This window comes from Hibiscus syriacus, unplaced genomic scaffold (assembly GCF_006381635.1).
Source record: "Hibiscus syriacus cultivar Baekdansim isolate YM2019G1 unplaced genomic scaffold, ASM638163v2 tig00112159_pilon, whole genome shotgun sequence".
NCBI classification, from domain to species: Eukaryota; Viridiplantae; Streptophyta; class Magnoliopsida; order Malvales; family Malvaceae; genus Hibiscus; species Hibiscus syriacus.
In genome coordinates this window covers 778,000-800,541 of record NW_024063263.1, presented here as the reverse complement: position 1 = coordinate 800,541, position 22,542 = coordinate 778,000, and the positions used below count along the sequence as shown (strand labels likewise).

The following is a 22,542-nucleotide window of genomic DNA, read 5'->3' as shown; positions in this document are numbered from 1 at the left end:
GCTCTTTCTCTTTCATGGATGGTTTTCTCAGGTTACAATCAAATTAAGATGGACCCAGAAGACATGGAAAAGACAACTTTTGTGACAATGTGGGGTACGTTTTGCTACAAGGTGATGCCCTTTGGACTTAAGAACGCCGGGGCAACATATCAAAGAGCCATGGTTACGTTGTTCCACGATATGATGCACAGGGATATAAAGTGTACGGATGATATGATTGCCAAATCACAAACTGGAGAAGAACATGTAAAAGTCTTAAGGAAACTATTTTTAAGATTAAGAAAATACCAGCTCAAGCTTAACCCAACCAAGTGCACATTTGGAGCTACTTCAGGAAAGTTATTGGGATTGTAGTCAGTGAGAATGGATAGAAATAGATCCTGATAAAGTCAAAGCAATTTTGGAATTACCTCCCCCTAGAACGCAAAAGGAAGTACGAGGTTTTCTGGGAAGGTTAAATTATATTGCCAGATTATCTCTCAGTTGACCGAGAAATGTGATCCAATATTCCGATTACTGAGAAAGCAAACCCAGGAGAATGGGATGATAGTTGCCAAGAATGCTTCGATAGAATTAAGAGTTACTTAATTACTGCTCCTGTCTTGATGCCACCAATCCCAAACAAACCATTGATTTTATATTTTGACTTTGAGAAGTCAATGGGATGTTGTGGCCCAACATGACGAAACTGGAAGAAGAGAGCGAGCTATTTACTATCTCAGTAAGAAATTTACTGACTGTGAGACTCGATACCCTCCATCGAAAAGCTGTGTTGTGCTTTGGTATGGACTACTAAGAGGCAGACAATATTTGTGTTGTATCATACTACCTGTTGATATCAAGACTGGATCCGTTAAAGTACCTGATGGAATCAACGGCTCTAACTGGAAGGATGGCGAGATGGCAAATGTTGTTGTCCGAATTTGATATAGTCTACATGAACCAGAAATCAGTCAAAGGAAGTGCTATTGCAGATTTCCTGGCAAGCAGAGCATTAGAAGACTATGAGCCAGTAAAATTTGATTTTCCGAATGAGGACTTGATGAGTATATTTGTTACTGAAGAAGATACTCCGAAAAATGAAGCATGGAAAATGAACTTCGATGGCGCTTCAATGCTGTGGGACATGGAATTGGGGCAATACTAGTTTTCACCTGAGGGAGATCATTATCCTTGTACTAGTAGGCTCGCCTTTGAATGCACTAACAATATGGCAGAGTATGAAGCATGTATCTTGGGTATTCAAGCTGCAATTGAGCGCAAAGTTAAAAGCCTAGAAGTATTCGGCGATTCTGCTCTGGTTATTTATCAGCTTCGTGGGGAATGGATGACTCGAGACTCCAAGTTGATAGAATACAAGAACTTAGTGATGGAGTTGATCAAAGAGTTTGAAGAAATTTCTTTTGCTTATCTTCCTCGTGAAGAAAATCAAATGGCAGATGCCTTGGCTACGTGGCACTATGTTTAAGGCCGATGATCAATCTCGAATGAGCCTATTCGGATGAGTATAAGAGAAATGCCAGCTCATTGTTGCAACATAAGGAAGAAGAGGATGATAATCTCCCATGGTATTATGATATTCTCCAATACGTAAAGTATCGGGCTACCCGGCAGAGGCAGCGGAGAATGATAAACGGACCTTAAGAGATTAGCAATGGGGTATGTCCTTGATGGAGATATATGTAAAAAGGGCAAGGATCAGGTGCTTTTGAGATGTGTGGATAGAATTGAGGCCAAGAAAATACTTGAGGAAGTCCATGAAGGGTTTGTGGAACATGCTAATGATTCACAATGGTTAGAAAAATCCTGAGGTTTGGGTATTATTGGTCCACATGGAAGGAGATTGTAGATTGCTCGAAGTCATAAATGCCAGATTCATGATAACCAAATACATGTCCTCCTTCACCACTCCATGTAATGAACGCACCTTGGCCGTTTTCAATGTGGGGCATCGATGTCATTGGGGCAATTTCACCGAAGGCCTCAAATGGACATCGTTTTATCTTAGTGGCTATAGACTACTTCACCAAATGGGTTGAAGCTGCCTCTTATGCTAATGTCACAAAAGGAGCATGCAGATTTCTAAAAAGAGAAATCATTTGTAGATATGAACACCTGAAAGGATCATCACAGATAATGCATTGAATTTGAACAACGATTTAATGAAGGAAGTTTGCACAAAGTTAAAGATCAACATCACAATTCGGCCCTTATCGCCCAAAATGAATGGGGCAGTAGAGGCAGCGAATAAAACATCAAGAAGATCATCACAAAGCAACTGAAACATATAGAGACTGGCATGAGAAATTACCTTTTGCATTGCTTGCTTATCGCACGTCCGTTCGTACATCTACTGGGGCAACGCCATTCTCTTTGGTATATGGGATGGAAGCAGTTTTACCTATTGAGGTGGAAATACCTTCTTTGAGAGTATTGATGGAGTTGAACTAGACGAGGCTGATGTACAAAGTAGGTTTGATCAATTAAATTTGATTGAGGAGAAAGGCTGAGAGCTATCTGCCATGGCCAAATGTACCAGAGAAGGATGATCGAGCATATACAAGAAGTCGACCTCGAGATTTCGTGAAGGCGATTTGGTACTAAAAAGATCTTACCTATGCAAAAGACTTTCGAGGGAAGTGGATGCCGAACTGGGAAGGTCCTATGGTAAAAAAGGCATTCTCAGGAGGAGCTTTGGTGTTAACAGAAATGGATGGAGAATTTGCCTAATCCCGTGAATTCGATTCGGTCAGCGATATTACACTTAAAAAAAAAAAAAAAAAAAAAAGAGAGAAGGAATGAAAAAAATGAAAAAAAAGGAGGGTTCAAGATGAAAACCCAAATGGGCATCTTGAAACCAAAGGAGGATTCGGTTGAAAATCCGTAATGGACGGCTCGAATAATCAGAATTGAAAGGGTAAATTCCCGAAGCCTAACGGTTAGGGAAAGACTCTCATGCTCACATCTTTGTACGATCTGAATCTTCGAAACACATGTCAACTTTCGAGAAAGATTTGGGGTGAAGAAATAGAAGGACTCAGCATTTGATATTCACTATATTTGTCCATTGTTTTTCTTTGTATATACTTGCTTTCTTGTCCCAAAAGATTGTACTTTCTCATTATCTGTCTTCAGTAATTTTTGAATTTGATTCAATGTCCTCGCATATATTCACCAAATTACTAATCAATAACAACATCAGTTACTATGCTTTACTCTGAAAAGTGTCAGATTATGGGGATTTTGAAACAGGTGTTCACCAGAGAACACATGCAAAGGCACGCCCCCATCAATCATTAACAAATCATTGAGAAAAAAGAGGGTTTAAATTAAAGAAATCAGTTTCAACATAATCATACTTTTCCCAAGCAAAGAAGTCCCAATTTAAAGGCAGGCACAAGGAGGCCATTCTGAATGAATTTTCTCTGAAAAATCAATCAATGACCAAAGAATCAAGAGGCAAGATAAACTCTCTCGGTAATCAGAAGGACCAAGTCAAAGAATATTTAATGAGGTCAAGGAAGTAACCAGGCATGGACAAACGCATAAATATCGCATATTCCGTCAAGGATATGAGAGATTCCCAATGCCAGGATCGAACTGAGCTAACTCTTTAAACATGCATTTAGATCATCCTTAGGCATATTGCTAACATGAATCATGGCATGTGACCATTTTACAGGATCTTCGAGACTTATTTCATTATTGAAGCAATGATCAGTCACATCAACTGACCAGATCTCCTCATCACGAAGGAGAGTGTCAACATTAGGATAACCCCGTCCTCATCACGTAGGACCGAGTTATCACCCTTCCTAACGATGGCCAGAGTTCTTCATCATGTATGAGCCGTGTCAACCATAGATAACCAGCCGTCCTCATCACGTAGGAACCGTGTTATCACCTTTAGATGGCCAGATCTCTTCATCACGTAAGAGCCGTGTCAACCTGATAACCAGCCGTCCTCATCACTAGGAACCCGTGTTATCACCTTTAGATGGCCAGATCTCTTCATCACGTAAGAGCCGTGTCAACCTGATAACCAGTCGTCCTCATTAGAACCGAGTTATCCTCCCTAAAGATGACCAGATCTCTTCATCACGTAGGAGCCATGTCACCCTTAGACGACCAGACCTCTTCATTGCGAGCAGTGTCGTCCCCACCAACAAAAGTATCCATTTTTAAACCAAAGGAGGAGGACCACGCAAAAACGTGTTTTCTTGTCGTCTTTGCCCTATTCTTGTTAACACAAGAATGCAAAGAGGGGCAGCTGTAGACGTTTTTTCCGTTTTTTTTTTTCCGTTATTTTATTATTATATTATATCGTTTTTTTTTTATTATTAATTACATGTATTTTTGCAGGCCAATTAAGGCCTATTACAATTGGCCCAGAGACCAGAAGCCCAAATTAACCCGACCCACCTAGATTAGGGTTTGAAACCCTAAAACATATTAGGTTTCAAACCCTAATCCCCTTCCAGCCGCCGTGTGACCCTTCTCTGCCTCAGCGCCGCCACCATCACTGTTCCGGTCTGACCCCAACTGTGGCACTATTGTCATCTACAGCAAACCAATCAAGAATACATCATACACATTCAAATCTCACAAAATCTAAATTCCAAATTAAATACCAATAAATCCCTAAATATTCGGGATTTCTATCCTACCAAATCAGAAAAAAGCCAGCTCTACCTAGATCTCATCATCATCTCACCAGAAATCCGAAGAAAAGCAAAGATAAAAGAACAGAAACGGAAGAAAAAAGAGAGGACAGAAAAAAAAAGGACCCATTCGAAAAAAAAAAAAAGGGAGAGATAGAGTAAAGATTACCCTGGTTTTTGACCACCATCGTGCTTCATCGGAGCCAAGCGTCCTCACCGAAGGTAAAAGAATTTTTTTTTTCCTTTGGGGCTTGTTGGGTTCGAAATCAGAGGGTTTATCTGGGTATTAGTCAGTGTAGGGGTTGATCTAAGGCCGTAGAGAACTTTCTCTGGGTTTGGGTTACTCCCCGTGGCCACCGTTCTACGGTGGCCGGGGAGTTGAGGCCTCTGTTTAGGCGAGGTTGAGAAGAAGAAGTGTTGAGAGCCTTTTCGGCTCTCTGTAATGAGAGGGAGAGAAGAAAGAGTGAAACGGCTGAGAGGGAGAGTATATGATTTTAGGGTTTCAGAATAACCCTTAAAAGGGTTATATTTCAGACGACGAACGGCGTCGTTTTGAAGCAGTGAGGCCGAGTGATGGGATTGAGGGCTAATAGCCCATTTGGTCCTCATACCTCTGTAATCCTGCACGCGTGTCCTTAGCATTTATGGGTAAACAACGGTTTAGGTCCCCCCAAGCTTCTGTAAGGGTGTAATCTGGTCACTAAAGGAAGTCCATGCAATCTTATTTCGAGCCTATAGTTTTATTTTGTTTTGTTTACATCACTAGTCTATGTATTATGTAGGTTTTATGATCTTCGGATTTGGACATGTGATTTATGTTTTTCTTCATTTTGGTCACTGGACTGGTTTGTTAATATTTCTGAAAGTTTAGACATTGAACCCTTCATTTATGAAATTTTTATCTTGATCACTACTCTCATATTTGGGTAAATATCTATTAATGCCTGTTTATTTTACTGTCATTATATTTTAGTCCTTATCTGTTTGTTATTACATTTTTATTAGATTTCGAATTTGGCCATATTATTTTATGCATGTTTCGTTTTAGTCCTTATTTGCATGGTTGTGCAATTTTAGCTGATGTTCGAATTTGGCCCTCAGATTTATGCATCTTCTGTTTTAGTCACTGTTTTGGCATTTGGTTTAAATATTTGTTTTATCCTTCATGTTTTTGTGTAATTTCAGTTTAGTTATTTAACTTATGTTTTTCGATTGTAGCTCTTTAAATTTCTGTATTTGTATTTGGTCCCTGAAATTATCATATGTGCTTATTGGTTTGTATTTTGGTTGTAATGTTAACCTAGTTTTATTTTAGTTATTTATGTATGAATGTATTTTACATATTCTATGGTTATTTGTATTATGTAAGTAATGTATTTAATATAATTTAACGTAAATGTTTATATATCCAATTGCATTTATTTTCATTTTATTTGATTTTATTTTCAAGAACACATATTTATAGAACGGGCGTGGAAAGTATCACTTGATCGAAGTGGTACAATCTGATACGACGTTCAACTGAATAAATAAAAATGCAAATTCTTCCTTTTACAAGCTTATAGAAATTATTTTTATTGTTTTTATTTTTTTGATTAATTTATTTGATGGTCATATTGTTTAATATTTAAATTTTAATCTTTATTATTATTTCTTTATTGAATCTTAATATGTGAGTGATGTTGGAAAAGTAATATGATGTATTTATGTCAATTTTCGTCATTATCTTTTAATTTAAAGAGAAATATTCTTTACAAGTAAGAAATAGACGAGATAGTTTTCCCGGTGGAGGATTGCAAATCTCGAGATTTTCTTATCGAGAAAAGGATTTTTTTTATTTTAACTAATATTCAATAAATAAATCATAATTTATTTATTATTCTATTTTCATAATTTTTATTGTATTAATGGTTTTTATGTTAATATTAACGATACATAAATTAGGCATATTGTATCTTCTACTTATGACGATTTATTAGTGGTAATTAAAAGATAGGATGTACTTTATAGATAAATAGATGAGATAGCTTTCCCGTTGGAGGATTGCAAATCTTGAGATTTCTTACCAAGTGAAGTATTTCTATTATTTTAATTTTAACAAATATTCAATAAATAGATCATATTTTTTTACTTCATATTCAAATTGTAATTTCCACCATTTACGACGATGTGTAAGCGACACAGTACCGATTTTGGGCGTTTTGGGGTGTTTATCCTTCCCCACACTAACCGACTCCCGAATCCATTTTAATTGAATCTTTGGTAAACGCAGACTATTTTTGTCTTAAAAATGATCTTTCTTAAAATTGTTTTAAAAGACGTTTTTAGGTATTCGGCCTACCTAACCCAAAGGTCGATGGCGACTCTATTCAATTTAATTCAAATTAATTTCAAATCACCAATTTTTCCAAAATAAAGTCGTAATCGTTTTTTAAAATAATATTTAATTGTTTTACAAAAAAAATGGTTATGACAATATAAGTTTCAATTTGATACATTACTCTTGAAAAATTAATAAAACCGTTAATATGATTTATTTTTTAATTTTTCCAACGATTATGTGACATTACCTTATGATAAATGTTAGTATCATCATTAAATTTAATGACGAGGTATTAAAATGAAACCTAAACTAAACATTAAGTATGGTTTTGAAAAAAATAAAGTTTAGGTACCAAAACTGAATAAAAATAATAATCTAGATACTGAACGTGTAACTTACCCAAATAAAAATGGTGCTGTGTGAAATTACAGGGTTAAAACCGGCAAATGTCTCTGAAATTAGGCTTCTACTTCTTCGAATTCTTTCAAATTCCCGTAATTTTTAGTTTGAATAGAAAAGGAAATTACTCGGCCAGCGTGTAATAATGGAAATCAACCTTTTATGAACATATATCCGAACCCTATCCTTCAATTAGTAGAAGCCTCATGCATTGTTTTATACACATCCGGCATGCATAATGCCATAATGTGATGTCACGACACCATTAATCTCACCTCAAAAGATATGTCTGATAAGATAACAAAAACTCCGAAAAAATGCACCCTCCTTCGAAATCTTCTGCCGTCTACACCAGGGTTTCAAATCGCGATCGCGTTTTCGATTATTTCGGATTTACCGTGATTGCGGCCGTCGCGGGCGCTATTGCAGCCGTCACGGGTAACTCGGACGACGGCAAAACCGCTATATCGCGGCCGAAATCGCGGTCACGGACCTGTTTTTGAAACCCTGGTCTACACAAGACCGATATTTTAGAACAAACAAACACGTTACATTGCGCGTAGAAGATGCTGTCATGATCGCTTCGTCTATAAAAGTTAAGAGTTATGTCAATATGCATGTACACACGAAGCTGTAAACTCTGACAAATAAGCAAACCAGGAGGGGGTGTTGGGTTTGTCTCACATAACAGCCATATAAGCCACAAAAGTAGAGCAAAAACAGAGCATTTCTATTTAAGGTCAAGCTTCCAACATGTTTGAAGACAATGCCAGGCCAAACAACACAAAGTAACATGAATATTCCTACGCCAATACTCGCTGCACGAACCAATTCTTCAGAAGTATAACGGTAAAGCTTCGACCACAACAAGTAACAGTTGAAGCATAAACTGCTAAGAAAAAAGGCAATTAGAACTCGGAATAAGTGGAAAAGGTATCAAATCTGATACCGTGCAAATTTGTTGGATAGGGCAGCACTAGAAAGTTGTTGGAAATAATTATCGAATATGGAAAACACCAGAGAAGCAGGATGCAAGAACAGGACAAATGAAAAACGGTTATGTTAAACCAGCAGCATGGCTACGCACAAGATTTAAGTTTCAATAGATTCCAAGGTCCTCGCACCATTCTTGAAAATATAAGCCTATGCAACAAAGATATCGTGAACCTTTTTCGATGCCAGTAGCAGAAAAGGGTGCAAGTATAAAGCTAAAGTGAATCAAAATCTTCCCACCTAGTTCTCATTTCTCAATCAATCATCAACAGTAATCTGAAGTCGATACAATTGAACATCAACAAATCACTTGGCATTCGACTTCAAAAAGTTTTCCATAATTTCTTTTCCACCATTTAAAGCGCCCATAACTTTCTTTTTTCAACTTGGCATGCAAAGTTAATCTTTAAGGGGGGGGGGGGGGAAGGGAGGGAAACACAGTTTAAAGCAGATCATCTTACCAACTTACCGTACCTGATATTCAACAACCACATTAATATACCAATTAATCACAACCTAAAAGAGAATATGAACTACCAATTAAAGGCAAAATCTAGAGGTGAATATGAAATATTTCCCGAAGCTAAATTTCAGAGTTCACCAAAATGTATTCGTTCTCTCTGATATTTACCCATTTTATACATCAAGTTAGCAACCTAGGTACCTAAACTCAAAAGTGGAACCCATAGCATTATTCTTACAAACATTTTTGGCCAAGATTTAGACGAGGAACTACCAATTTCAGTACCTCAAAGTTCAAAGAACATAACCGTTCTTCTGGAGCACATGCTAATCAATTCTTCAAACCTAAATCCGATCAAGCATTTAAAGCAGCACATCAATTAAATCAATGCACATAAAAAAGCAAGATGGAATGAAATGGGACCATCATTGGCATAAACAAGGAAATTAAAATGAAACATTCATTGAAAATATGAAAAAAATCCATTGATTGAGCTTGTCAAGGTGAAAACTATAACAATGACTAAGCAAAAGGAACACTTAAATGCTTCAAAGTACAGCTTAAAGTTCCTTAAAACGTCAAAAGTATGTTGAGAAGTGCCAATCTCCAAAGCAACAGCAGACATAATATACATGATTACTACCCAACACCATGTAATTGTTGTCATGAGGCTACAACTAATCTCAAAGTACCCAACCTATTTATTTGACCCCTGTATGAGCCAATGTCTAACAATCGAAAATGTGCAACTTGTTTTGCCTCCACGAGCCAGCACCAGGGTCCCAATCCTTGTACAATTGCAACAACCCTCCAAGACAACCAACTCCGAAAACATATCAAGCTACATCTTCTTTTTCATCAAATTCCCTACAACTTTATGGTCAAACTTGAATAGAGTTCTCCATCTCCTCCCCATCGCTACAGCAAGAATTGGTCACTGTTTTCCTTACTTCTTCCTCACAATTAAGCAACTGCCTAGCATCAGTCCCTGCAATTTTCTTCTGGCTACACTCCTCAACCAAACCCTTCCCCCTTGAATTCATATTCAGAATACCGCAAAAGAAATCAGTCAAAACCATTTCATAACCCAGCATTTTCGCATAACCCGGAAAATAGTTAATGTCAATGATAAGATAACGATTCCCGAACCGGGTATCCCTTATCACATCGAAGTTAAACAAATTCAATTTCATGGCCTTTCTCAAACCTTTAGCAATATCTGTCATGAAACTTTGTGGCGGCAATTCAGTATCCTCCAAATGCATCATCTTATAATACTTATCATCATTTTTCTCGTGAGTAGGCAAATTGGAAACTTGAGAAAACCGTAGAGACCCTTCCAAAGTCTTCAATTTTTCTTCCGAAACATCGGGCAATGACTTCCTTTTAACACATTGCACATAGTCCCCAACTACGTAAACCTTGAAAATAACCCCTCCATGGTTAACAAACTCCTGCAACACAATTGGGGGCTTAAGCTTGTTCAAGCCATCGCTGTTAAAAACCAAAGTCATTTTGTGCGATTTGGCGCTCCCATCAGCCACCAATGGCTTCGCGATCACTGGAAACTTAAGCAACTCCCATGCTTGGTTATCGAATAGGGTTTCTTGATCGTAAATCACAATCTGTTTAGGGATTCCAAATGTTTCGCTCTGATTCTCCATCTTCAGTTCCGACACCACCTGCAGCATCGAAATCCTGTTGTGTAGCCGTCCAATCGCGTCGGGGGAATCGACGATTACGGCATTAGGGTTTTGAGAACGGAAATCTTCGAGCTGGCTCTTCCAATCCTCGCCGTACAACTTGTGAAGCACGCAATCAAAAGGCCCTTGATCGACCAAAGGACGTTCCCTGTCGATCTTAACCAGATCCACACCTCGTGATTTCGCCAGATTCACCAGAGATTCCCGAATAAAACTGTTTTCTTTCTTCGGCAATAGCGCGTAGCCAATCTCGAATCTCCTCTCCTCCCCCGCCATTTCTCTGATATTTTTTCCCCCAATTCGATTTTATATTTATATATAAAAAGCCAAAATTCTCTTCTTCCCACTTGTTTTCTTCCGCCGCTTTAAAGCTCGATTTCATTAAACGAAACGCTCGTTTCTTTTCATTTTAGAATTTCCCGAGAACCAAACAGAAAACGAATTTACCACCAATGATTCATCAAAAGACTCAATTTCTTGGACTTTTTTAGAGTGGGTATCCTTCTTTTCTTTCTTTTAAAGATATATTTGATTTAATTTCCAGAAAATTTTCGCTCGGAGCTTTGTAGAAATCTAAAAATAACTAAATAAGATTTGGTTGAGGAAGAAGTGTTTATAACAAGAGGACTAGGGTTTAGAGAGACGATAGACTAACCCGGGGTGGCTATTCTATCAAGACACGTGGCGTGTTCTGGTGACGATTTGCAAATTCGCGCCGCAGAATAAAGAGAATACGTGGACGGTAGTTGTTATAGATAAAGGTGACAGATGAGTGCTGACGGGTCAACGTTTGATTGAAATGATGTGGAGGCCTTAGCTTCTCCATTTTGGGGAATCTTTGTAGGAAAATAAAAGGAAAATGGATTTTGAAAATGTGTGGAACACTTTTACTAATTTTAGATTTTTTATTAGGATAAATATCTACCCAACTACATATTTTAAAGGTATTATTATTATTATTATTATTATTATTATTATTATGTGAAATTAATTTAGGGTAAACATACAAATGTCTACCGACTATAAAATGATCCATTGACTATAGAGATTTATTTTGTTAAGTCTCTTGACTATTAAAAATTAAAGTAATTTTTTGTTAAAATTTAACAGTTATCTAAGTTGGACGTTAACCTACTAACTAGAATATGATAATAATTTGAGATTATGAGATTAAATTTTATTACATCTCAATTAGTAAGTTAACGTATAGCTTAGATTGTCGTCAAATTTTTAACAAAAAAAAAAGACGAGTTTAGAATATAATGAATAATTGGGTGACCATTTTATAACTTTTAATAGTCAACGAACTTAACAAAATAATTTTCTATAATCAAAGGATTATTTTATAACTTTTAATAATGAAGACTTAATGAAATAATATCATATAGTCATAGTATCATTGATATACATTACCCATTAATTTAAATATTAAATATAATTCAACATGTATATTAATTACATGGATACTTTAATTTTTACACGTTAAAAATGGTTTTAAGATTGAGTGAATTACGGAATTGATATTTTTATTTTCGATGTATTTTATTTTGATTATTAAATTATTAATTCCCGTAAAATTGATGATATCTCATGTTATATTCAATTTGTTCAGTGTTATTTAAAGGACTCTTTATTTTTATTTCAAACAAATAAAATAAAAAAGATTTTACTTTTTGCTTGATCAATGTAGGTGAAATAGACAATATGTAGAATATTGGTATTGATTCTTTTTCTATTAGTGAATATACAAGCACATGTAGTATCAATATATCACATTACAAGTTTGGTTTTCTTTATTTTATTGCATTGCATCATTGTATTTGTATTAGATTTTAGCTCATCTATAGATACAGGGACAGACGTAAGATCTTATATTAGAGGATGAATTTTTTAAAATTTTAGGAGGATACAAAGTTATAAAATTCTAGGGGAGAAAACATATTATCAATTAAAAATACAAAAATATTTAAAATATATATTAATTTAAAAACTTCGGGAATAATTGAAGAACAAAATAATAGCTAGGTGACTAAAATAAAATTAAAGTGATAATTGGATGACTAAATACTTAGTTTACCAAAAAAACTAATATTTTTATTAATATTGAATAAGTATATGACTATGTATGTTCAAAGATAACTCTGAACCATTGATATTGAATGCTTACACCGTTGATATTTCTAATACTCGAACCCGAGACCTGTAATAACAAGAAATTATTTTACTATTGGCAAAAGGGTACTAAAGACCTTCGTACTTAAAAAAAAAACCAATGTGACCCTCCACTTTTTTTTACACCCAATGTGACTCTCCAAGTCAGAAAAAAAAACTCAATGTGGTACTTTGTCCAACGTTTTCCGTCGTTGACCAATGACTATGTTACTTTGTGCTGACGTGGCACGTTAAACATGACAAAACTCTATTTTCTCTCAATCCGACCCTCCAACTCAAGAAAACAACTCAATCTGACCCTCCTATTTTTTCTCTTTTATTTTGGTCACTAAACTTTAAAAGTTTTCAATTTAATCACTTAACTTTTGAATTACTCATGTTTTAATCATCATGATTTATTTTTATTAATATTTATGTATTATCTGACATTTATTATTCTAATTTTATTAATATATGATTAAAATAATATTAATTAAATTAAAATTTTAAAATTATATTAAAACTAAAAAATTTCTAAAATTATAATTAAATTAAAAAATATTCTCTCTACTTTATATATTTTCAAATATCCACTCTCCTCCTTTATCTTCTCATTTTATTTTTCTTCATTTTCAATCAAAGATTTCATTTTTTCCCTTTCATTACCCGATCAAGTAGCTCATCCCTAGTTTTTTCAATTTTATTACAAGTTCAATATAGGTTCGTTGAATCTAGTAATGAAGGAAAAAAAAAAGAAATCTTTGGTTGAAAAGAAAAACACTACATCATACATAAATATTAATAAAATAAATCATGATGATTAAAACATGAGCAATTCAAAAGTTGAGTGATTAAATTAATTTTTTTTTAAAGTTTAATGACCAAAATAAAATAGAAAAAATAGAAGGGCCAGATTGAGTTATTTTCTTGAGTTAGAGGGACAAATTGAGAGAAAAATAGGATTTTGGCCTGCTTAATGTGCCACATCATCACAAAAAACCTGAGCAGTTGGTTAACGACGAAAAACGTTGATCAAAGGACCACATTGAGTTTTTTGTTTGACATTGAGTGTAAAAAAGTAGATTTTCTCTTAATTTTTCATTTTCTCTGTAATTCAACAAGTTATGCAATTCCTCTGGTTTCAAGCAATTCTACCCTTTTTAGTTTTTCTTTCTTGCAGTGAATTTAGGCAGTAAAAGATTGGATTTATTTGGTGTTATTGATGGTAATAAGTTTGGATCATTGGCCGTTAGCGATTCACTCTAATGATTTGGGTAAAGAGATCGCAACTAGTGAGTGAACAGACGTTGATCAGTGTTAGGACAAGGGAGAAAGGGAATTATCATAAGTGAGAATAAAAAGGGTTGACCAATTACATGCGGTAAATTCCCTTCTCCTACGATCTTGATTGAAGTATTTATAACGGAATTTAATGCGTGTCTTGTAGTTGTAGATATGGTTTTCACATTTTGAATTTTGTTATGATACATCGGGTTTTGGTATCTATACAGATGTAGAGAACATGAAGAATACATGATATCACATGTATCCCAAAACCCGATATAGATGCTAAAACCCAATGTATCCTAAACACTCTCTCAATCTTTACAAAACTATCTCTGTAACATAAACCCCAAAAGTTACAGAGATTCTATAAAGATTACATCTCTCCAAAATAATTCCCTCTCTAACTAGGTTATGACATTATCTCTATTTATAAAGCCAAATACTTGATCACTAAGATTTTTTAATCCATAAGAATTTTTACCTAACACAATCACAATAAAATCTAAATTAATTGCCAATTATAATTTGAGTCAAAATATAACAAATCCCCCCTTGACCCAAATTTCATCAAAAAATTGGCCTTTAAGTTTTCAACAACTTCAATTCTTATAAAATATCCATTGAAGTATCACAGATTAATAGAGAATTACTTTTTTGCAACTGAAAACTCACTGCAACAAATTCATCTTGCATGTCTCCAAAATCGCTAACAAAATCCTCAATAACAAATTCCTTCAAAATTCTATAGCTCGAACCATAGCTCTGATATCACTTGTTATAATATGAAAGCAGAAAAATAATCAAAGCGATATCAACATAAAATAACACATGCAAATAAGACGATATTTAACGTGGTTCAACCTTGCCTACCTCCACGGGCGTGATAAACAATAATTCACTATAGATGTAGAGAACACGAAGAGTACAAGTACATGATATCACATGTATCCCAAAACCTGATATAGATACCAAAACTTGGTGTATCCCAAATACTCTCTCAATCTCTACAAAACTATCTCTGTAACATAAACCCCAAAAGTTACAGAAATCCTAGAAAGATTACATCTCTTCAAAATAATTATCTCTTTAATTAGGTTATGACATTATCTCTATTTATAAAGTCAAATACTTGATCACCAAGAATTCTTAATCCATAAGAATTCTTACCTAAAATAATTATAATAAAATCCAACTTAATTACAAATTATAATTTGGGTCAAAATATAACAATGTCATTACTTTCCAGAGTACTTTTCGGAGTCTTGAAAGGTGTAGCTCTGGTTGTGTTCACTGCCACCGCTGATGCCTGCTTTTTCCTGTCGGAATTAGTTGGGAACCTCCTTGTCATTTCCCTTTGGCTTGACAAGCTGAGCTTTTCCCGAGCCCAGGTAGTTCAAAGAAGGGCAAGCCTGTTGAACTATATGCTATTCCTGAGGCTTACTCCAACTTCGTCGAACATATTCATTAACGTTGTGTCACCTATTGTCGACGTGCTTTACCGTATTTTCTTCACAGAAACTTTTATCAGACTCATACTCATTGTATACATTACAATCAGGGTATTTTACTTTGAACTTCCATATAAAAGTCCCCTGTTAAGCTTTCCGATACTCTAATAATGTGTGGTTGCATGTTTCTTCAACAGACATTAATAACTCTCGAAGAGTTACAATCTGTTATAATATCAGAACGATGATTATTGGCAAAAAAATAAACACAATCGAAAAGAAAAAACAAAGAACATTAAGATTTACGTGGAAAACCCAAAAGGGAAAAACCACGGGCAGAGGAGAAGAATTTTAGTAATATGAAGTAAGAAAATACAAGAGGATTTTGGTGAAAGAAAAACTTGATTTCTAACATTGACCCTTAGTATCTATTTATAGGGATATATACTTTATTACAAAAGAAAACTAAATAAAGTAGAAATCTATTTTAATAAAGTTTTCTACTTTTAATCAAATTGAGTTTTCTACTTTCCCAATATTTATATATTAATTAATTTGTGTCACTTTGAATTCGAATCAAACTGTAACAAATCTCCACCTTGACACGAATTCTAAAAGTGCAAAGATTTCGAGACAAAACACCCAAATTCGATGTGATACCCAAACTCAACAAAAACAATTCTTCACTTCAACAAACAAGTTCTCTATCTCTTCCACAACACCCCTCAAAGGGGGTAATCTTCAGTAATGGACACAGACCGAATCCAAGCTTTTTCTAGGCTTAGATTTAGTCTTCACATCGACATGGTTATCATAAGTGCCAACTTTGCTTACAAATGTTTCACCATGAGCAATATCATGCACAACACGATCCCGATCATCACTGATAGTTTTATCTTCAAATTCATTATGTTTACGAAATTTTAAACTTTTCTGCTTCACATAAACGTTCTGACCACGGTTATTTTATTCAACAACGTTATTTGACAATGTGGATGAAACACCCACTAGATTATCTAAAAATGTCGAATCCTGTAGAACATAAAACTTAGTAGTATTTCTCTGCCCTTTCAACACAACAAGAGAGTCCCTGCAAATTTTCATAGCTCCACTTTCACTAGAGAATTTGTACCCTTTTGAATCTAGATTATCTAACGAAATTAGATTTCTACTAAAATCTGGAACATGTCTCACATTACCAAGTGTTTGAATAATCCCATCGAACATCTTAATCTTGATTGTGACAATACTTGTGACTTTACAAGGGACATTATTTCCCAAAAATACATCACCTGTAGAAACAACTTCATACGTCGCAAACCATTCACGATTAGGACTCATATGAAAAGTACTACTAGAGTCAAGTATCCACTCGTCACTTGTTATAAAGTTATCGTCAGCCGCAACTTGGAGTTCTCCGTCATCGTACTACTCTACTATACCGAGCTCACAAGATTTCCCAGAGTTCTACTTTTCAGCTTCTCGTTTGATTTTATTTTACAACTTATAACACTCCGATTTAACATGACCTTTCTTGTTACAATAGTGACAAGTTTTACATTGGTTGGAAGATTTTGATCTACCCCTTCCAATATTATCATAAGAACGCTCGCCTTTTCCCCCACTGTCTGAGCTAGTCGATTTATGCATCACAAGACCATTTGCCTGGTGCTCAGAACCATGACAAGATATTTCATATTTTCAAACGAGTGCAGGCCATTGTAAAATTCTTCAAGAGTGAGTGTTTCGTGACTGTAAAAGATTGTATCTCTGAAAGATGAGTAAGAAGGAGGCAACGAACATTTTGATCATACTTCACTTCTAAGGTCTCTAGATCAGAGACGATTTCCTTGAGGTGTGGTCACATGCTATTTAAGAGACGAACCTTACGTCAACTTGAGTGAATAAAGACGCTGCTTTAGGTGCAACTTGCAGGTCAATGATTTCTGCATGCAAAGTTGCTCCAATTTCGCCCACAAAGATGCATATGTTTTTTCTTTCAACCCATCCTGTAAAATTTGATTTGATAAGTGTAAATTAACTAGAGAAAGAGCTTTACGATCCTTACGCTTTTCCTCATTTGTCCATTGTGTTATCAGTTTCTCATCAAATCCTTCTATTGCATCGTTGAGATCTAACTGACCAAGAACATCCCGAATCTTTATCTGTCATAGTGAGAACCTGGTGTTTCGATCCAACAACGAAATATCATACTTCATTGTTGCCATAATCTCAAACCCCAAACTATGATACCAATTTGTTATAATATCGAAACGATAATTATCAACAAACAAATAAACACGATCGAAAAGGAAAAACAAAGAAAACCAGGATTTACATGGAAAACCCAAAAGGGAAAAACTACGGGCAGAGGAGAATAATTTCACTAATATGAAGTAAGAAAATACAAGAGGATTTTGGTTAAAGAAAAACTTAATTTCTAATCTTGACCCTTTGTATCTATTTATAGGGATATAATCTTGATTACAAAAGAAACATAAATAAAGAAGAAATCTACTTTAATAAAGTTTTCTACTTTTAATCAAACTAGGTAAGTTTTCAACTTTTAATCAAACTAGGTTTCCTACTTTCCCAATATTTATATATTAATTAATTTGAGCTATTTTGTATTCGAGTCAAACTCTAACACAATCAATGATATTTACGACATCAACTTGACCGCCACTCTTTTCCTTATAGGGATCGTCTCCGTCACACCGACGCTAATGAGGAAGACCAAATCATAGCATTTTACTAGCTGAAGAATATGGCCTCGAGTGCACTATTTGCTTGGGAGAGTTTGAAGACGACGTTCTATTACTCTGCAGTCAAGGAGTCTCGTCGTGAAAAATATGGCCTCGAGTGCACTATTTGCTTGGGAGAGTTTGAAGACGACGACATGCTCTGGCTTTTGATGATTTGTTGTCACGTTTTTCACCGAGAACCTTTGGCTCGAATCTAATAAGACATGCCCGGTTTGTCACCGGGAGCTCGATGTGCCGAGGTAATCATTGGAGAAATCTCCGGTGCTTCTTCACAGCAATTCCATGCACGAGATCGGAGCCAATAATCGAAACTAAAACAGACCGCTTTACAACATCGTTTGCATTGACATTAAAGAAGATATCGAGGAAGGTAATGAAGCCGAAGCACAAAGCAGCTCTTCAAATACAAGGGGAAAACATCATACGAGAAGTGAAGGGATCAAAAGGCTCTACAGGTCGAACTCGACTGGCCACTCAGTAGTTAGGATTAGAGAAGAAGATAGAAAGTATAGATTGAGATTGCTTGACCATGTGAAGATTAGAATTGTAAGAGGACATAAAGCTGCGACAAGTTGTATATCTTTTAAAGATTTTACGAGCACCTTGAACTACACAAATGCAGCATTAGGTGAAGCATCGGTCGATGTTAGTGATTTGGTCTAAACAACAGCATCAATAATAATAGGAACACTAAATTCCTATTATCAGTAGGATTTGAACCCATAATTTTAAACTTAAAATGTTATTTTAAAACCAGTATGAGTCAAGATAAAAATTTGAGATTAAAGTTAAATACATCGTTTCTTCGAACGAGCTGTAGAACTTTGTTATCTTCAATACCATATTCGTAACCCCATCTAGCAGCCATGGCCATGACTCTTTGGTGACAAACCGTTTCAGATACTTAGAACAAGCTGGTACTAGTGGTGGGGCTTTGAGTTTGCTTGCCAATGGTGAATCTGAAGAAGCGGAGGAGAAAGCGGAGGATTTGAAAGAACAAAGAAGGGGACGAGACACGACTCACATTGCTGTCGAGAGCAACAAGTGAAAGTCCCATGTAGTATTTAAGTATGATTGTAGATGAGACGAGACATATCGTAATTTACTCGAGATTGATTAAGTCAAAGCATAGTCAACACTTAAATCGAATGAATTCTACTCGAGCTCAAACTCGACTCGAATTCTTAACGAACCAAAGCGAGTTATTTGATACTCGACTCGAAAAACTCACATTCAACTCGAAAAAAATAATATATTAACATTTTAGATTTTTAAATTAAAGTATTAATAATATTAACATTTACATGTTACTTTTTTTTTCTAAAAAAATTATAATATAAGACTTTTGTGTACTTAAGATTCGGGTTTGAATTTGAATCGAGTTTTAATTTTTGGTTTCGTGTGGGGTTTAAAAATTTTAAGCTCTTTAACTTTCGAGTCAAGCTTTAATTTTTTATTTATTTGAAGTTTGAGTCAACACTTCTAAACTCACAAGTTCTTAAATCGAGTTGAATTCAACAATACTTGAGCTCAACTTGATTTGTTCATACTTCTAGTTATAGGAGAATTAACCCTAAATTGGAACTAGGACGCATATCCTTCTTACCTGATTACCTGCTGTTTAAGTTTAAAACTTTTTTATATCAACGGGCATTTAACACCTAAATTGAAAACTAGACAAAATGGAATAATTGATAAAATACTAATAATTCAAAGATTTAGTTAGGATATCTTAAAGTTTAGGGACCAAAGTATTAGCAATAATTTAAGGACATTAACCCCTAAAAGTATTGTAAATAATGATCTTTTACATGGAGGAGGGTGATCAAGCATCCATGGTAGGCGATCAAGCAAACCTAGCCTTTCGTTTTCACTATTGCATCGCATTCATACCGATTTGTACTCTAAAACCAAAGCTAGCACAACATCCAGAGATAGGCGGCGGAGTGTTGGATGCGGTCGTACACTTGAAAACAACAGTCGTACCCCTTACACATGAAATTATTTTCTCCTTTTCGATATTTCACATGTCTTGTAACGGAAATTTCACGTTATTGTCGTCGTCAAAATTTTAACGACGGATATTAAATTAAAACATAAATTAAATTTTAGGTATTATTTTGAAAATAAATAAAGTTTAAAAATTAAAATAAAATAAAAATGATAATTTAAGTATTAAACATGTAATTTATTCTATCAATAATTATATATTTTAATAAGTATAGTACGGTGGAATTGGCCAAATATTCCAGGCGGATGGATTATTTGGCCCAATAGGCCACCCAAACTTTTAATTTGGGATCTACGACAAATGCAACAGTGCCCAGGGAATTTGTCACGTCGGGGTGACGAGTTCCATGAGATATAATTTTTTAATGGGCTGTGTCAGGTGGGTCTTGTAGCTCGAATAATTTTAATATATACTTCGGGACTCGTCATACCCGTTTGACGAGTCCCAAATTTTTTTTTTTGAAAATTTTAAAAGAAATCTAAAAAACAATATTTTAATGTACAGAGAACTTGTCACGCCAGTGTGACGAGTTCCAACGGGTATAAATTTGAATTTTTTGACTGTTAGATTGACCGTTGTTCAACGGTCGATTTTTTTTTAAAATTTCAATGGAACTCGTCATGCTGGTGTGATGAGTTCCAACGACTATTTTCAATTTGAAAAAACTAGTCGTTGAGTAGAGTAATATAAATAGAGGTTTGAGTTGGATTGATTTTTCACTTGTAATCAATCATTCTATTGAGATCAAAAACTTATGTTTTGAAGATTTTGTGTTGAAATGACTTCAAGAGAAGAAATGTTATGTCTTGATGATGATCATATTTCGTCGATCGAGTTAACAACGGTAAATTTAATTTGTTTTATTTCATTTTAGTTTTAACGAAATGCTATTATTAATAATAATTATTTATGTAATTGTATTAAATAATTGATTTTGAAATTGTAGCGAGAAGAACTAGCCATTCGTCATCGAGGAATGACGAATGAAGAGCCACATGAGCGGATAGTGATATATCTTTCACAATCCGGATTATATGGAGTGACGTTTCTTCGCGAATTTAAGGTGATGACGACACTGATATCGGCGTTGATTGAGCGTTGGAGGCCCAAAACGTATACGTTTTATTTACCTTGTGGTAAAGTGACGATAACTTTGGAAGATGTCGCGTATCAACTTGGCGTTCCAATTAATGGTATGCCATTGGTTCTTCGCAACACTTATTCGCTAAATGTTGTTATTTCAAATTTATTGGGAAATGAGGCTCCAACTGATGTCATTGATGGGTTGCGGATACGGATGATGTGGCTGGAAAGAGATTTTAGAGTAGATGAACAATCAACGAAGCAAGAGGTGATATATGCAGCTCGAGCATATCTTATGACATTGATTGGAGGGATCTTGCTATCAGATAAATCTAACAATTTGGTGCATATCCAATATCTTCCAATAATGGAGGATTTCACTGTATGTCGCCAATATAGTTGGGGTTATTCAATTTTGACATTTTTGTATCATGAACTATGTAAGGTGACTGTAGTTGTTAGAGGAAAAAAAGTGGATGTAGCGGGTTGTTTAGTTTGGCTCCAATCATGGGCGTGGTATCGTCTCCCATTTATGACGCCTATTACATCCGCTCCTATGGAGTTTCCTCTCGCCGCAAGGTAAATTCATATATTTAAAGTTTTGAAATTTTATAATATTTATTTAAATATTTTGAAAATGACAATAAATAACGTAAATTTTTAGATGGTGACACCGAACAACAGATAGAAAGTTGTCAGGTGCAACCAAAGTAGATATTCAGATGAGGATTGATATCGCCGGTAGACATGCAGTAGATTTTAATATTTTTTGCATTAAATTTGAAATTGTAATATTAATTGTTTAATTATACCAACAGTTGGGGTGACCATTGTGGAACGATCAATTTTTTTTTAAAATTTAACTGGAACTCGTCACGCCTGTGTGACGAGTTCCAACAACTACTTTGGAAAATTTAGTATAAATAGGGGTTTCGGGTGAAGATTATGATGCATGAGAAGTGGCAAAAAATTGAGAATATCAAATATGTGGTCGTGGGAAAAATTTGGGATTGATTTTGTTAACGATGTTTATGAGTTTCACAACATTGACTCGGAGATCGACTATTCAGATTCAAGCTATTCTTCAGATGAAGAGTGGGAAAAGGAGACAATAAAGTACATAGTTGAAGAGCATAAGAAGAATAAAATGAAAATGAAAGAGGAGGAGGAGAAGAAGAAGTATGAAGATTTACTTAAACGGCGTAGCAAACAACTAGTTGAGAGGGAAGAAATAATTAAAAGAAGTATAGAAATT

The 22,542-nt window shown here is 35.0% G+C and overlaps 3 protein-coding genes and 1 pseudogene across 3 annotated transcripts; 3 read left to right on the top strand and 1 right to left on the bottom strand.

The window, feature by feature from the left end:
- Positions 1-9,281: 9,281 nt before the first annotated feature.
- On the bottom strand, positions 9,282-11,998 carry LOC120175033 (inositol-tetrakisphosphate 1-kinase 1-like). The gene is made up of 2 exons (XM_039181737.1): positions 11,987-11,998; positions 9,282-11,051 (listed from the first exon to the last, which is right to left on the bottom strand). The coding sequence occupies exon 2, from the start codon at positions 10,816-10,818 to the stop codon at positions 9,721-9,723; it is 1,098 nt and encodes a 365-aa protein (XP_039037668.1). The 5' UTR covers positions 10,819-11,051; positions 11,987-11,998; the 3' UTR covers positions 9,282-9,720.
- Positions 11,999-15,209: 3,211 nt separating this feature from the next.
- LOC120175141 (uncharacterized membrane protein At4g09580-like) lies at positions 15,210-18,182 on the top strand. Its single transcript, XM_039181837.1, has 3 exons — positions 15,210-15,539; positions 15,626-15,655; positions 18,065-18,182. The coding sequence occupies exons 1-3, from the start codon at positions 15,210-15,212 to the stop codon at positions 18,173-18,175; spliced, it is 471 nt and encodes a 156-aa protein (XP_039037768.1). The 3' UTR covers positions 18,176-18,182.
- A 13-nt stretch (positions 18,183-18,195) lies between these two features.
- On the top strand, positions 18,196-19,241 carry LOC120175174 (annotated as a pseudogene).
- A 1,741-nt stretch (positions 19,242-20,982) lies between these two features.
- LOC120175173 (protein MAINTENANCE OF MERISTEMS-like) lies at positions 20,983-21,870 on the top strand. The gene is made up of 2 exons (XM_039181861.1): positions 20,983-21,048; positions 21,151-21,870. The coding sequence occupies exons 1-2, from the start codon at positions 20,983-20,985 to the stop codon at positions 21,868-21,870; spliced, it is 786 nt and encodes a 261-aa protein (XP_039037792.1).
- The last annotated feature ends 672 nt before the right edge of the window (positions 21,871-22,542 follow it).

Excerpts from the sequence above, each read along its gene's own strand:
- LOC120175033 (XM_039181737.1), bottom strand. The coding sequence starts at position 10,818 with ATGGCGGGGGAGGAGAGGAGATTCGAGATTGGCTACGCGCTATTGCCG.
- LOC120175141 (XM_039181837.1), top strand. The coding sequence starts at position 15,210 with ATGTCATTACTTTCCAGAGTACTTTTCGGAGTCTTGAAAGGTGTAGCT. Across the intron at positions 15,540-15,625 it reads TTGTATACATTACAATCAGG|ACATTAATAACTCTCGAAGA; the intron begins GTATTTTACTTT and ends TTTCTTCAACAG. Across the intron at positions 15,656-18,064 it reads CTCTCGAAGAGTTACAATCT|TCAAACTCTAACACAATCAA; the intron begins GTTATAATATCA and ends TTTGTATTCGAG.
- LOC120175173 (XM_039181861.1), top strand. The coding sequence starts at position 20,983 with ATGACTTCAAGAGAAGAAATGTTATGTCTTGATGATGATCATATTTCG. Across the intron at positions 21,049-21,150 it reads CGTCGATCGAGTTAACAACG|CGAGAAGAACTAGCCATTCG; the intron begins GTAAATTTAATT and ends TTGAAATTGTAG.